This window comes from Nicotiana attenuata, unplaced genomic scaffold (genome assembly GCF_001879085.1).
Source record: "Nicotiana attenuata strain UT unplaced genomic scaffold, NIATTr2, whole genome shotgun sequence".
In the NCBI taxonomy this organism is placed as follows: Eukaryota; Viridiplantae; Streptophyta; class Magnoliopsida; order Solanales; family Solanaceae; genus Nicotiana; species Nicotiana attenuata.
The window spans coordinates 24,894-40,020 of NW_017671661.1; the positions used below are offsets into that span (position 1 = coordinate 24,894).

At 35.2% G+C, this 15,127-nt stretch overlaps 2 protein-coding genes across 4 annotated transcripts; one reads left to right on the forward strand and one right to left on the reverse strand.

Moving 5' to 3' along the window:
* Positions 1–428: 428 nt before the first annotated feature.
* LOC109209547 (alanine--glyoxylate aminotransferase 2 homolog 1, mitochondrial) lies at positions 429–5,694 on the forward strand. 2 transcript variants are annotated; one of them, XM_019372841.1, is made up of 9 exons: positions 429–810; positions 1,735–1,965; positions 3,086–3,256; positions 3,411–3,554; positions 3,662–3,841; positions 4,184–4,409; positions 4,637–4,750; positions 4,832–4,918; positions 5,334–5,694. In XM_019372841.1, the coding sequence occupies exons 1-9, from the start codon at positions 607–609 to the stop codon at positions 5,375–5,377; spliced, it is 1,401 nt and encodes a 466-aa protein (XP_019228386.1). In that variant the 5' UTR covers positions 429–606; the 3' UTR covers positions 5,378–5,694. The 2 variants fall into 2 exon arrangements, with proteins under 2 accessions (XP_019228386.1, XP_019228385.1); XM_019372840.1 differs by having other exon boundaries at positions 430–810; positions 5,227–5,694.
* Positions 5,695–6,586: 892 nt separating this feature from the next.
* Positions 6,587–13,343, reverse strand: LOC109209548 (TGACG-sequence-specific DNA-binding protein TGA-1A-like). Of its 2 annotated transcripts, none has more exons than XM_019372843.1 (9): positions 13,195–13,343; positions 12,023–12,221; positions 11,874–11,948; positions 11,387–11,446; positions 10,877–10,954; positions 10,683–10,746; positions 9,139–9,410; positions 7,769–7,996; positions 6,587–7,411 (listed from the first exon to the last, which is right to left on the reverse strand). In XM_019372843.1, exons 2-9 carry the CDS (start codon positions 12,209–12,211, stop codon positions 7,259–7,261), a joined length of 1,119 nt encoding a protein of 372 aa, XP_019228388.1. In that variant the 5' UTR covers positions 12,212–12,221; positions 13,195–13,343; the 3' UTR covers positions 6,587–7,258. The 2 variants fall into 2 exon arrangements, with proteins under 2 accessions (XP_019228388.1, XP_019228387.1); XM_019372842.1 differs by having other exon boundaries at positions 13,053–13,343.
* Between the last annotated feature and the right edge of the window lie 1,784 nt (positions 13,344–15,127).

Genomic DNA, 15,127 nt, shown 5'->3' on the forward strand with positions numbered 1-15,127 from the left:
GTTCATGCAGAGTTCAGCATCTTCTCTTCCAAGAAAAACGTTTTACCTTTAATTCTTTTGATTAACATTAAAGTATTTCAAATGAAAATTAAAGTATCAGTTGATTTCTTCTCATTTATTTGATTTTTGACGAACAAAGTTACCTAATATTTACTCCATCCGGTCCACAATAAGTGATCAATTTGCCCTGGGCACACCCATTAATAAAATACTAAATTTTAGATAAAAATAATTAGTATGACTAAAATACCTTAATTAAATATTGCAGCATGGTGAGTGTGAGGAATAAAGATTACTTATTGTGGACCGCAAGGAGTAATGGAGATTCACAAACTGGCTTGGAATCCACTACCTTAAAAATAAAACAAAAATGGAAACCAAACAATTTTCTAATCCATTAAAAAGAAATATGGGAATCTTTTTGGGGTCCGTTGAGTTAAACCTCAGATAATCTTTAATACTAGTATTCCTTCACCTACTACTACAATCCAACAATTTTCCATGTCAGCACTAATCGATTCATGTGTGTCTGTCTGTCCCTATATATCTTTGTCTATGTTTTAGGTTGGATTACTATTTTTACTGTTATACTGTGATCAATCAAGAATGGCGTTACAGAGGAAATTACTAAAAGGAATTGCCAAATATAGGTGCTTGAGATACTTTTCCGGTCAACCGGTGGTGGCGCCGCCCGAACTGCCGCCGTTTGACTACCAGCCAAAGCCGTATAAAGGGCCTTTGGCTGATGAGGTTTTGGAGAAAAGAAAGAAGTTTTTGGGTCCTTCCCTCTTCTACTACTACCAAAAACCTGTAAATATCTCTTCTTTTTTTTAACTAATTACACATTAGTTTTACATTTTCTTGGTTTTGAGATAATTAGTGGATTTTAAAGCATATGAATTTACAAATTGAAATGTATGATTTACTGTAGGAGGTAAATAAAAAATAAAATAAAAAAAGGAAGAGGGATTGTGTTTCTCTGTGCATAAGTCTGATCATCAAGATTTGATTTTGAATATTCTGGAATGTGTATTTGCTCGAGTGTTGTTTACCATTTTGACATTTACTACTGAATGAGTCAAGGTTTGATTCTTCAGTGAATGAGTAATATAAGATTTATTTGCCAATTCAGAGTGTCTTGTCTTGTTAAGTGGAGGTGACAAATTTTTTCGCCCTTGCGTTTGGATTACTTGATTCAGTTGCTACATGTGAAAGAAATGCAGCATCATATTTATGACGAGCTGGTTTTGTAAATATGATATGAAGTTGTCTCGAGTCTTGAATTGTACTCATAAGTTAGTGTTGATCCCATATGGTCAAATGTGGCACACTTAACAACTGAGAATCAAATGTGTGTTTGTAGCTTCTACTGAAGGTTTAATGTGCTGCAATTCATTGTAATACCTACTAGAGAAATCCAATGAGGCCTTCGATTGCTAACTTCTCGAGTGGGGCCTTGTCCCTTCAAGAAGAAGCCTTGAAAGAACAGGCCCTTGTTTTCTTCTTCAACTCTCTGCAAGTTCTTTGATGGATATTTAATGCCCTGCAGTTAGGCTGATTCTGATTGTTTTAAGGTTTGTTCTTAATTGTACTTACTCGTATTGAATGGATAACCTTAACAACAAGAAGGAAAACAGGCATAAAGTAAATGCCCAAGTTGGTATGTGAGAGCTCTATTATTGTTTTCCTTAAAGCTGTGTCTCTTTCTAATAACTCTTTTACTTCTTCAAACAGCTAAATATTGTTGAGGGGAAGATGCAATATTTGTATGATGAGAATGGAAGACGTTATCTTGATGCTTTTGCTGGAATAGTTACTGTTTCATGCGGTCATTGTCATCCTGTGGTGTTGGATGCCATCACGGAGCAAAGCAAGCTTCTCCAACATGCTACAACCATATATCTACATCATGCGATCGGCGATTTTGCGGAGGCATTGGCATCTAAGATGCCAGGAAACCTAAAGGTTAAAATAATACCACTACCCTAATGGTCTATTTGGTGTGCATTTTCTTCAACTATGTTATATGCATAAATAGTACAGACTGAGTTTCTCTACTTCGAAGTTCCATTTTGGGTTCTGATAGTCTACTTTTGGAAGGTGCCCCTGATATGTTTCCTTTCCCATTTTTTCATTCAATCATGACAGAAAGATTTGATATTTGTACCCTTCCAATAGTTTAGGTTAGCATGACATGTTTTTCTTTTATCTTAAATTGCCTTTGCTGACATCCTTCCCTTCACCTATACTTTCTTTTTGGCGCGTTCCTTTTATCATTCAGAATGGTATCTTTAAATAACTTCTATATGATATCTAATTCAAACTTTCCCCCAATGATTTCTGATCCTTGTCAAACTATGCCTTGAAAGTTTGGATTTAGGGAGTATGTGATATAAGATTCTAGAATCTTGTGATTGTTCACCATTTGAAACTACTAATCTTTTTCTGTTGTAGCTTATGCAATTTTATTAAGGTTTTAGGGTCGTGGAGAAGTTTTAGTCAGATTGCAATAACTTCCTCTATAGTAATGGGTACATCGATTAGTCAGATTGTAATAACTTCCTCTATAGTAATGGGTACATCGATTTCTATCACGCGTTCATGAGATTAAAGATAGAGGTTGGAGTATGGACTAAATTGTTTGCTAAAATACCTTTGTTGTCAATATATTTTCACTTCTTGTCTTCTGTAAAGAACATAGACATGCAATATCTATATCAGCATGTAATTCTTGTTTATTGTTATGACCTAAGCCAAAAATGTTAGTACAAGATAAACACAAATTTAATCCAGAAAAGGAAAGAGAGGTAAGTTCAAAGCACCATCCATTGAGTTGTTAGATTTCCATTTTGAGTTTGGGTAATCCGAGGCAGTGAAGACCAATAGTCTGATATGACCTGAAGCTCCTTAACAATCCAAATGCTGCAGTATAAGAGTAATACCTTATCATGTAAACCAGAGTATGCCTATAAATTTGGATTGGTTTGTGTCTGCGAGGTTTATCTTCTGAAACATGAGCTCAATCGGTATCCTATAAGGAACTTTCTAATATTTGTCAGTCTGACTTGCTTGTTTTGAACTGCAGGTAGTATATTTCGTAAATTCAGGGACAGAAGCAAATGAATTAGCGATGCTGATGGCACGACTGTACAGTGGTAACCTAAATATGATTGCCTTGAGGAATGCATATCATGGCGGAAGCGCTAACACAATTGGGCTAACTGCTCTTAACACATGGAAGTACCCTATTCCACAGGTATACCCATGCGCCAAAGTATGAAGGATTAGAAGTGTATCTTCCTTTGTTTATTTTATTAGGTGATCCAGTGAACACTTCAATGAAAGATGTTCATGCCATCTGAAGTTAGACATTTCCCATGCTTCTCTTTAATTTCTTTGATGATTTACAGGGTGAAATCCATCACGTTCTGAATCCTAACCCATATCGTGGAGTATTCGGATCTGACGCTAAACGATATGCTGAAGAGGTACAGGATCACATTGATCATGGTACTTCAGGAAAGGTTGCTGGTTTTATTGCTGAGACAATTCAGGTTTGGATTTGTTATTTCTCCCTTCAATGTGGAAAAATGCTGCTTCGAGACTTAGACCAGAAGAATGAACATTTCAAGCGTGATAAAATTCTGGTTTTTTGCTTTAGGGGGTTGGAGGAGCAGTTGAACTAGCCCCTGGATACTTGAAGTTGGTTTATGACATTGTTCGCAAAGCAGGAGGTGTTTGTATTGCTGATGAAGTTCAAACAGGCTTTGGTCGCACAGGGAGCGACTACTGGGGTTTCCAGACACAGGGTGTGATCCCTGATATAGTTACAATGGCAAAGGTATTGTAATTATTTCTTTTCATCTTTTTGCTCAGCCCTGTTCCTGTTATGGGAGACTTGCTCCATAGACCCTGCCGCCTCCTAAGACTTTCATCCCCAATATTCTCTCTGGCCAAGGCGCTCAGGTGCAGATATATCTTATTTTAAGATGAGGTCACCATGCCGCTTGCTTTAGTCACGAGTTGGATGCAAGTTGAGGTGAACAGACTGGACTGAACCTCCCTATATGAAGAGCTTTTGGTCTCCACAAGAGTGCACCATAGTTGTTGGTTACATATCATGTCTTTTGCTGTTATGCATCCTGTGGAATGGCTTGTTATTCCAGACTTTATGATTTTTCAGGGTATTGGAAATGGTTTGCCACTTGGAGCTGTTGTTACAACTCCAGAAATTGCAAGTGTTATGGCTCAAAAGATACAATTTAATACATATGGGGGGAACCCTGTTTGCTCTGCTGGTGGACATGCAGTACTCAGAGTTATTGATAAGGAACAACGTCAAAAGCATTGTGCTGAGGTCGGCTCACACTTGATTGGGCGGCTGAGGGATCTACAGAAAAGACACGACAGTAAGTCTCTTGCGCTTTCAAAACTCAGACATTTATTAGCCAAAATGGATTGCTTTTCATCCCAATCAAATTCAGTTTATATAGCACCAAATGTTGATATCCTGGCATCAAAGATCTGATCAAGTTTTCTGTTTCCGAGTCTTCTGCTTTAATGATCCTTTAGTTTTCCTCCTAGTGACTTGCATCTTCTGGTTAATATCATCACTAACAGATGTTGTTGCTGGCAGTAATTGGAGATGTGAGAGGCAGGGGTTTAATGGTTGGGATCGAACTCGTAACTGACAGAAAAGAAAAGACACCTGCCAAGGCAGAAACTGGAGTTCTCTTTGAGAAGCTTAGAGGTTTGTAAAATCAGCTGATGAATTGAAGAGAATTGAAAACCGTTGTATATATACTAACGATGCGCTTGCTTCTGGATGTAGAACTAGGTGTTCTTGTAGGGAAAGGCGGTTTACATGGAAATGTTTTCAGAATAAAGCCTCCCATGTGTTTTGGCAAGGATGATGCAGGTAACCTCTTTACTCACTGGTTCAATGTATCGCATAATTTTTCTTGAATTATTCCGTCTGATTTGATCAGTATATCTGAAAATCACTTTTATTAACACAATCCAAATTTGCTAGTTCACCATAATCAAATTTCAAGACCAGTAGCAAACTATAACTTAACTGAAATTATCTTTGTTCAATTTATTTGAATAATTTTGAACCGCTTTAATAATGAAAACCAAATTGCCCTTGAAAAGAGAAGGAAACAAGTTCCTTTTGCGAGAAATTTAATGTATGGTTTTGAGCAATTAAACTTGTTTTTTGTGCAGACTTCCTAGTTGATGCATTGGACTATTCAATTTCGAAGTTGTGAAAATCTCTCAAGAGTAGCCAGAACATGTATGGTTTTGAGCAATTAAACTTGTTTTTTGTGCAGACTTCCTAGTTGATGCATTGGACTATTCAATTTCAAAGTTGTGAAAATCTCTCAAGAGTAGCCAGAACAGATTGTTGTGAATTGCTCAGTTGATTCTCCTTCAACCAAAGGACACAGCTTATTTTCCAGTACAATAACTATGTAAAAGAAAGCAAGAAATTCCTGCTATTTTATTCCTCACACTGTTCTACAAAATAGAGAGGGAAGTTTGGAGGGAACAGAGGATTAAAATTTGCATGGATGCACAATGTGGTTGACTATTTCAGTTTAATTATAGTTGAAATAATTAGTTTCGATGGTTGAATGTACACTTGAACAATATTCTGGCTCTCTCAAATTGTCAACTTAGTATGTTTTGTTAGTCAAGGTGTCTTACAAAGTACAATCTTATGCTATAGATTCACTCTTTAACAGGCTACTTCCTATCTAACTTAAAGAATTCCAAAATTAAATAAACCCCTTAACTCGGATGTAAATAAATAAAAATACAACCTTTACGTTGGATCAGAGCTCAAACCATTACAGTTCAGAAGTTCAAATATTGAAGGTTTTGCGATTACAGAATGATTTGGTTCAAAACGGTCAGCAGGATTTAAGTTATATTTACTTGGTGTATTTGATCATAAGGTCAAATTCCCAAGACCAAAAGAGTTGTTTGTACATGTTTATTTATAAACACTTTTAACTTTTGCAAGATTTAATTATTTCTCTATTACAGTATACCAGATTGCTAAACAACTTTTTTGCCTAATACTGATAGGAATGCTATTTCTGCAAACGAATAAAATATGTGGTTACCTTGTAAAACATTTAACAAATGAAACCAGTATTTGGAGAAGAACAAAATATGTTACATGCATTGCAAAAGAAAGAAACAGAAAAAGAAGATAATACTAATTTTCTGCAGTATAAATATTCAAAGATATCTGCTTTCCTTCAAAAGCAGAAAGACAAAATCATGATTTCAAGATTATGGCAAGAGAAATGTGATGAAATACTGAAATAGGTCTAGAAATCAAGAAATAGACTCTTGGAGCAGAAAAACAGCAGACTGCAGTATGAACTTTGTGTAGAGAAAAACAAGCTATAACAACATGATCAAAAGAAGAAAATTCGACAGAAACAACTAGCAAAGAGGTTAATATCGAACAAGAATCTAAAACTCCTGCATCTATCCTTGACAACCTTATAAACAAAGGTGTATGGATGAAATAATCGAAATGACAAGTGATTACGGTAACAGAAAGTAGAGAAAGCCGACAACTATCAATTACCTTCAAACTGGAAACAAGGCAAGTATTACAAGGGGAGAAGCAAATCTGGAGTTGGTGCACGTTGCCTCGGATTAAACAGTGAACTATATTATGGAGTATGCCATAGCTGAACTTGGTACCAACAATCTTTTTGAATGAAAATCTACACAAGTAAACATGTATGTGCAAATTTTCCACAACACAATTCATTAAGTAACAACATAATATTGCTCATGCCATCATTGCCTTTTTCTTTTATAGCAGTTGTTCATCTGCAAAGCTTCAAAAATTGCTTGCACACTCCCATAATAGATACTAATTAAATACAGAGAGGCACCATAACAGCAACTTGGAGCAAGTTTCATCCCGAGACTCTGGCAAGCGAGTCTACAACCTCTCAAGACCATATTAATTTACAATCAGCAAAACCAATGTGAAAAGAAAAAAATAGAAATGCGAATTTCAAGTCCCAACTACAGCATACCGGAACTTATATACAGATTTCAATCAGGGGCGAAGCAGTGTCCAAACGGGCGCAAGCTGATATTATGTTGCATATCCATATTCATAGTTTTACCGGTATAAGCAAGATGCAGATTTTAGCTTGCACAGCTTTCATTGGCAGAGTTGAATTATGCACTGAGTGGCATATAATGGTTTTTTCTTGCTTCTTTATGCTGATTCAGAAGTACGACTGGTCCAAAGTGAGCTTAGAGCACGAAGACGTTTAAAGTACTCTCCCAAGGCAAGGAGGCCCTGAGCTGATTGTTGCGGAGTCAGGATGCAGGACATCTGTAGAAGGGTTTCTTGGCGAAGATGATCTGCCTGTAGAATGAGTCAAGTATGACCATCAGCGAAAAAGCATGTCAAATAGTTGAACTTGCAACGCACTTCAAAGGTTCACACATTAATGGTTAACCTTACTAATTTTCTCCTTTTACCTAGCCAAAAGCATAAAAACCTCAACTTCTAATTTCTTGAACTAAAAACATCATTCCAAGATTACGTGGATTTTGCACAAATCAACCTATCTAATCATTTTGTTTGCTCTACAACTTGCATCTTCCGGTTATACTGTGGATCCGTACCTACATGGGGTGTTCCCCGGGTAATTACAAATATCATTCTGTAAGTTTAGAAGTTTGATTAAAAAGGAAGTGAAACCAAAAATTGACATATTACCTGATTTACAAATCTAACTAGAGCTTCCAACTTCTCAATGGTAGCAGCCATCTGTGGAAGGATAATACCGTCACCTAGTGTACCAGCTGCAACAGCCTCAGCAAGAATCTGGTGGAGTTTTACCATTCCTTGGGACAACGCGTCTTCTGCCTGTTGACAGGATTGGGTGAGGTTGCAAACCTCCCGGAGTTGTTGTTCTGTCAATGGCTCCACATTTGGCGTGAGAACCTGTAGGTACCATAGGGTCATGCATAAGCACTTTTTTTCACAAAAGACATCAGAATTAAACACCATCAATCATATATTGACCTCTAAAAGAACAGCCAAAGGAAAAACAGAAATTTTGACATCTGCTGTTGGATTTGCTTCAACTCTCAAAGGCATTAGACATTGACCAAGTATCGAACATCAATGAGATAGTGGTTCATGCCAAGTCCTCTAAAATTACCAAATCTTTTTCGTATTCTGCAAGATATTCTGAGACTTCCACGTCTACACCCTCCCAGAACGACTTTCACTTTTAGGGTTAAATCTTATTTATGGAGCTGTCAGATAGAGTTGATAAGAGGGAGGTTTTGCGGTAGAGGTTGGAGCACCAAGGCCCCAAAATAATTTATTTTTAGAAGTTGCTTCTTTCTTGGTGGGCAGCGAGGGATGCCATACCAACATCAGAGTATCTGAGAAAGAAAATGATAATATTTGGGAGTTTGTGCTGCATCTATAAGGAATCTGAAGAAAATACTAATCATATCTTGTTGTATGCAGGTAGGTTTCATGACTGTGGAGTGTGGACTATTGCATTCTCATTGTTCAACAGATCATGGGTGTTACCAAGGATTGTGGAGGATGCAATCACGAACTGGAAATCGGCTGTCAAAAGAGGACAGCACGGGAGATATCACAGTTATGCCTCTTTTGGTGGCCATGGAATTAAAGAAACAGAAGATTGTTTCAAAAAAGTAAGATTTTGTTATTTGTCTTGAATTTGCGTGAAAGGAGAAAATGCAGTGTTGTATATGGCAAACTTGATAGATGCTTGTAGATTCAGGTTGAGTCACATAAACAACGACATTCTTCTAAGACTGTCTTCTGTTTATTAATGAAAGATTTGACTTATCAAAAACTAAAAATAAAAAGGGAGCTAATTTAGCAAGGAATCCTTGAGCAAGCATGACAATAGGAAAAAATGTAGGAGTAGGTCAGCATAGATGGACAAATTTTTAAATGAATTGTAAAGTGAAAATATTGGAAATTTCGTGGCCATGTTTGAGACCCCAGATTAACTTGCATGTGGAAAACTGAATCATCAACAAATGGATTTTTCAATGAACAGGAGGTGCAATGACAAGTTATACTAGATCAATCATCACCTTTAAAAGCTCGGAGGGGCGAAATCCCGCTATCCATAAGAAGAATCGCTCAGCTGATGTCTTCCACGTGCCAGTCATAAGGAAGAGAACATCGGCATGTGCTGCCGTAGCTTTCATGCGAAATAGATCAAAATAGTGGTTCAAGCAACCCTCGACAAGAAGGTGCAATTCAATTTCACCAACTTGAGAATTCAAAGCACTCCTTAATTCATCTGTCTGTCTATCTTGCTCTTCCACCCAATGGCCATACTCCATTTCAAAAGCAGCAATTCCTGCGGACTCGACAAGTTAGGAAAAAGTTCAAATAACAATATAAATAAAGAGAAAGAAGAAAAGAAAGTGAAATAAGTTGACAACTTGAATGGTTGCACTGAATGTTTCTACAACAGGAAATCCCAGATAAATACCAAAGACTTTTATATTTATCAATAGGAAGTGTACTTTAAAAAAGCTGTAATTCCAAGGGGTGAAGCAAATAATTTCTTAATTCGTTGAATGTATATTTTGGGTAAGAAAACTCCTTAATATGATAGTTTCCATAGTTCAGAAGTCACATTTACAGATCCAATAGAATAATCCTTTCCATTAGTTTTATCCAGTTAATGGCATCTTAAATAGCCATCTAATACATTACCTTCATGCGAGTAATTGATAAATTGTGATCAAACTAGTTAGAAGAGAGAGCAAACCGAGTTAATTCAAAATGAAACTGAATTAAATTAATTCAAAATTGAGTGAACCGACATATAGTGCACCCTAATTCAATTTTCTCGATTAGTGATCAGTTTGTATTAAGTACAGTGACATGCACCCATATCCTGAATCCGCCTCTGATTGATACATCACTTGAGGTGTAATTGGGGCCTGGGGGTCCTTCAATACAATAACACTCCAGATGCACCTCAAACAAAGGAATAACTGAAAAATAATTGATTCCTATCCTGTCGAAGTTTTGAAGTGAAGAAGAACCACTTCAGTCATTTCATATCCGAAGCTTTATTGTGAAATAGAATTAAGATAATAAAACAAAAAGCAACTGACAATATTGAAGAGAAGGATATTGTTATTAGGAGATAGGGGAGGCTCATGGCAGGGCCGGTAAAGAAAGAAAAGAGTGAGAATGGAATTTTTGTATCAATCTGAGGGGCATTAAATTGTTACGTGGCACCTTCTTTAATGCCACGTAACAAAATATATATAGCAGCAAATAGTAACCAAAGCTTATTTCAAATTGTATTTAACAATAACAACAAAATAGAGCGCTCGTCTACAATCCTTGCTGAACAGAACTTTGCAAAATCAAATCAACAAGTCCATGTACAAAATTTAGGAAATCAAAATCAATAAATCCACTTCAAACATATCAATCTACTTACTATAATTGATACTCAGATACACTGAGCAATGATTCCAGACGAACTCTATTATATCATTCCAAAGCACAATTTTTGTCATTCATATACTCAGGCATACAGCACATGCAAATACTTCTGCGCATGAACTTCTTTAAGCAATCAACAACAAGACAGCATCAATCTACACACCTGAATTTGCAGTTCCAGTGTAACCTATCTGACTTTCATCTAAACTGCCACCTGCATACTGACCCTGTCGCAAAAAATGTTTGCTAATTTGTTATATTTCTGTCATCCTAGAAAGTTTAAGAAAAAAAAGCTTTTGATATCAATCAACTGAAGAGATTCAACATCTCATATGTCGATGCAAATTTTCTCTTTACCTGTTGTCTAGTACGTTCTAGTTCTTGTTCCAACTGAAGCAGCTTCAGTTTACTATTTTCCAACTGCTGAACATAGGCCTGAGTAACAACATGTGAATTTAGGAATATTTATGTCTCAAACAGAAATAAGATTTTGACTTCTTTAAAAGGACATAAAAAAGTGGATGAGAAATTCTGGGTAATGAATTAGTAGGCGTTTGGACATAAGAATTGTAAAATTCGAAAAAATGGTGAAAGTTTTTTTCAAGTGAAAATGGTATTTGAAATTTAGAGTTGTGTTTGGACATAAATTTTAGTTTGGGTTGTTTTTGAAGTTTTGTGAGTGACTTGAGTGAAAATTTTGAGCTTTTTGCAGTTTTTCAAATTTTCGAAAATTTTCAAAATGCATCTTCAAGTGAAATTGGAAATTTATGAACAAACACTCATTTCGAAAAAAAGTAAAATTTTTTTGGAAAAATCTTCCATCAAATTTTATGTCCAAACGGGCACTTAGCAAAATTCAAGTGATACCTTCTTCCGTAAACGACTTTTACGAGCAGCTTCACGGTTTTGTGCGAGACGTCTAAGCACCTGTATATGAAGCTAGGGAATTAAGCAGTTGATATACCTTTGGTCAATTATAAAGCAGCAAATATAGGCTCTTAAAATAGCCAAATATCTCCAAGCTCAGAGCTAAAAATCATATGTGACAAGACAAAGACCCCTCAAATACATGAATGCGCCGCTATCAGGAATCCAAAGATTCACAGCGCTGACAAAGTTTTACTATCTATATGTAATGGCCTTAGTTCCATTTTCAATAAAAAGGAACTAAGATATTAAAGATATGAATCAATCAAACTTTACAACTCACGACACAAATGCTTGGTTTAATACATGACGGTGACCAACCATCGACGCCACCATTTAAATCAGTACTTCATGCATAATGTAATAACAAATAGCCACTGAGAAATAGGTAAGAAGAAAAGCAGACAAAATATGGAAATGTCTTTACCTTATCAATAGGTTTTCGTGCTGCTGGTTCATATCTGTTAGACGTTCCAACTGTTCCATGTGAAAGTTCCTCTGTCTAGACATATTAGTTACAATTAGCATAAATACGTGAAAAGTAAAAGTCCAAAGGAAAAAGAAAAAGATTTGCACCTCATTGTGTAGTCTTTTCTCCATAATAGGCATCTCGTTCTCTAGACAATTCTCGACTTCAAGAATCAAGGTCGCCGACGTATCTGGGAAACTGCTACTTTTGAAATCTCCCCACATGCCAATTTGATGGATTGGGTCACATATACCCATCCTTTTAGAGGCAACGAATTGAGTATATGTTGAATTCATTGTCTTTTGACTGACATTAGTAAGGAACAAGTCAGCTATTAATTGTCAAGAAATTAGACAAGCGCCACATGCTAATTTTATCGTACAGACAAGACAGAGGCATGAAATAAGAAGCACCGGAAATATAGGGACAAATCCACACAGGCAATAGGGAGGTAAACAAGACCGAGTAAACGTAGAATTGATCTTAAAAGCGATCTCTGGTAATCATTAAACCTGTGAGATATATGCTGTAAAAGAAAACAGATTCTCCAATAGCATCTATAATCAAATTTTTGTCCGAGCAAGAATGTAAAACATGGACGATCAACATTAGGTACATGTTTTGAAGTCATCAAAAAGCAAAGCCAACAACTAAAGCCAAATTAAAAAGAGTTGATCTTTCCCTGAATTCAAACTCAGCAAACCAGAGAATAGCATCAAATTCTCAGAAACAATCAAAGGAGATTTACAACCAAAAGCAATTTAAAGCAGCTAAATTCTCAAAAATCCTTGCACTTAGCATACAACTTAAATCTAATCATCAGATACACATGAAAAGGCAAGAAAACAGTTTGATTCAAGACCTATAGAAAAAAGGATGAAAGGTCAAACAAACCAACTTATTCAAACACTTTAAACTGCTTCATTTCTCAAACTTTTAATCAATATGAAAAGAATAAACTATTGACTTTTCTGGCAATAAAGACTCAATCTTGAGCTGAAGGAGTTAAGTGGACAGCCAACCAAATCAGGCTAAAACTTGAAGCAGCAAATCAAATTAACTTTCCAACCCAATTTAATGCAACAAATGCTTAAATCAAACCAAACAAAACAGTAGAAGAGAGAAACGTAAATAAACCTTAATTCCTCAAGAAACCTTATTTTTCCCGCTTTAATTCCTCAATCTTATAAACATCAAAAACTCTAATTCCTAATTCATTCGAAACAAAATGAATAGAATCTTCATGTCTTATCAAAATTCCAATAACATCAGAACTCACTATAGCTCTCCAATTATGTGTGCATAACATCAACTCCAAAAGATCACACACACTCTTGTATATATATGAATGAATATTTGAGGTGCGTATATACAGAGAGAAAATTTCTACGAGGGGTGATGTTTAAAAAGGGGGCAAGGGGAAGGGGCTAATGGGTATCTAATAGATACATATATTATTAATATTATATTTAAATATTGTAATGTTATTGTTTGTTACTTCATGTGCTACAGTTGAAACAAGATCAGAATCTTTAGAATTAGAACTTGTCATATTTCCACTATTTAAATAATTCTGTTTTTAAAAGGGGTGTCCCTAACACCATTGGTGTCCCTAGCCACCATCATTTTTGACTACGGGTCGATTTAGGACTCGTTTGCTAGGAGGTATTAGGGAAAATAAAATTTGTAGTAGCTTTGATATTATTATTATTATTACATAAATCAAATCATCGTATTAGAAATATTATAATTTTTAATTACATGAATAAGCATGTATAAAGACTACTGTTCTTTCAAAATCTTTTCCTAATCCTTTGTAAGGAGTGTAGAGGATAATTTTATAAATAAAGAATTTTTAAAAAGTTATGCAGTCATACCATTTTTAATACATCAAACATCCAAACCAAACAGTCAATAAGAAATAATTCAAGCATAACGGATATCAGGATAACTAATTCAAGTATTACTAATACACCATATCATACAATTTTTTAGGGATCGTTTGGTATGATGGATACGCTCCCTTGGTTGGTTATTAATCCTGGAATAAGTTATGCCAGAATTAAAAATAGTAACGGGTCACTTATACTTATCGGATGGTGGAATAGTAATCTCATGATAAAGCAGTAAAATTGGCCATTTCAGGATTAATAATATTTAATACAATATACCAAACAGTCAATAAAAAATAATATTCGGATAACAATTTCAGCATAACTAACCCTATAATAATTAATTATTAATTAATAAGTATAACTAATAAATTTCAAATCCATTGTTGTAAAAGAAATTTAAATCGAATTTATAAAGTTTGAAATCCTGTACTGTATTAGAGTTTGAATATGCTCACTAGGTTACTCTCACTCAACTTTGCGCATCATGTTACATGGGAACATCCGTTGCAAATGTGGCCATTAATGGCTGCACGCGCTATAGGCGGTAAGATTTAGGAGTTTAACACTTTTAATAATTTGTTACATTAGCTGGCATGGTGGTGACATAAGGCAAAAACAATGTTATAATGTTGTCATATTGAGTAATTTAAGAAAAAGAAGGTTTACTTAATACTAGTATGAATTGATAAATGGATTCTAGTATATTCACGATAATGCATTTTTTGTTTTTATGTCAATGAAACTTTGGCCTAGAAGTTAACTAGTTAGATTCAAAACCTATCGGAAGTGAAGATGCATTAATATAAATGTTGGTAAACAAAATCTATTTGTATATGTGCACATCCCAAGACTACAAAGGACATTTTTGTCCATAGACATTTTTCTTTTTTTTCTTTTTTTTGAATTTTTTCAAAAACGTGTTTGCCATGAAAGTTTGCAAGATTAATTTTTCAAAAAATTTCAGAAATATTTTGGTTCCCCACACACAAGCTGTAATATTTTTTCGAGTAAAATACATGTCCAAACATAATTTCAAATTCCGAATATCATTTTCAACTTAAATCCAAATACTATTTTTCGAAAATTATATTTTTTATATCCAAACACCTACAAAAGGGTCATTTAGTAGGGTGTATAAAAATAATACTGAATCGAGTGTATTAGTAATGCTGAGATTAATTATGCTGAAATCATTTCTTATCGACTGTTTGGTTTGATTTTTTAAAATAACATGAATTGCATAACAAATTATCCTCCATATTCTTTAGAAAGAATCTAGAAAAGGTTTTGAAAGGCAGTTCTGTCTTTATACATGCT

Bases quoted from the DNA above. Each gene is read 5' to 3' on its own strand.
- LOC109209547 (XM_019372841.1), top strand. From the start codon at position 607: ATGGCGTTACAGAGGAAATTACTAAAAGGAATTGCCAAATATAGGTGC. The intron at 811-1,734 runs GTAAATATCTCT...TTCTTCAAACAG, and splicing joins TCTACTACTACCAAAAACCT to CTAAATATTGTTGAGGGGAA. The intron at 4,919-5,333 runs GTAACCTCTTTA...TTTTTTGTGCAG, and splicing joins TTTTGGCAAGGATGATGCAG to ACTTCCTAGTTGATGCATTG.
- LOC109209548 (XM_019372843.1), bottom strand. From the start codon at position 12,211: ATGAATTCAACATATACTCAATTCGTTGCCTCTAAAAGGATGGGTATA. The intron at 11,949-12,022 runs GTGCAAATCTTT...TAATATGTCTAG, and splicing joins AGAAAAGACTACACAATGAG to ACAGAGGAACTTTCACATGG. The intron at 10,747-10,876 runs GTAAAGAGAAAA...TTTTTGCGACAG, and splicing joins TAGAACGTACTAGACAACAG to GGTCAGTATGCAGGTGGCAG.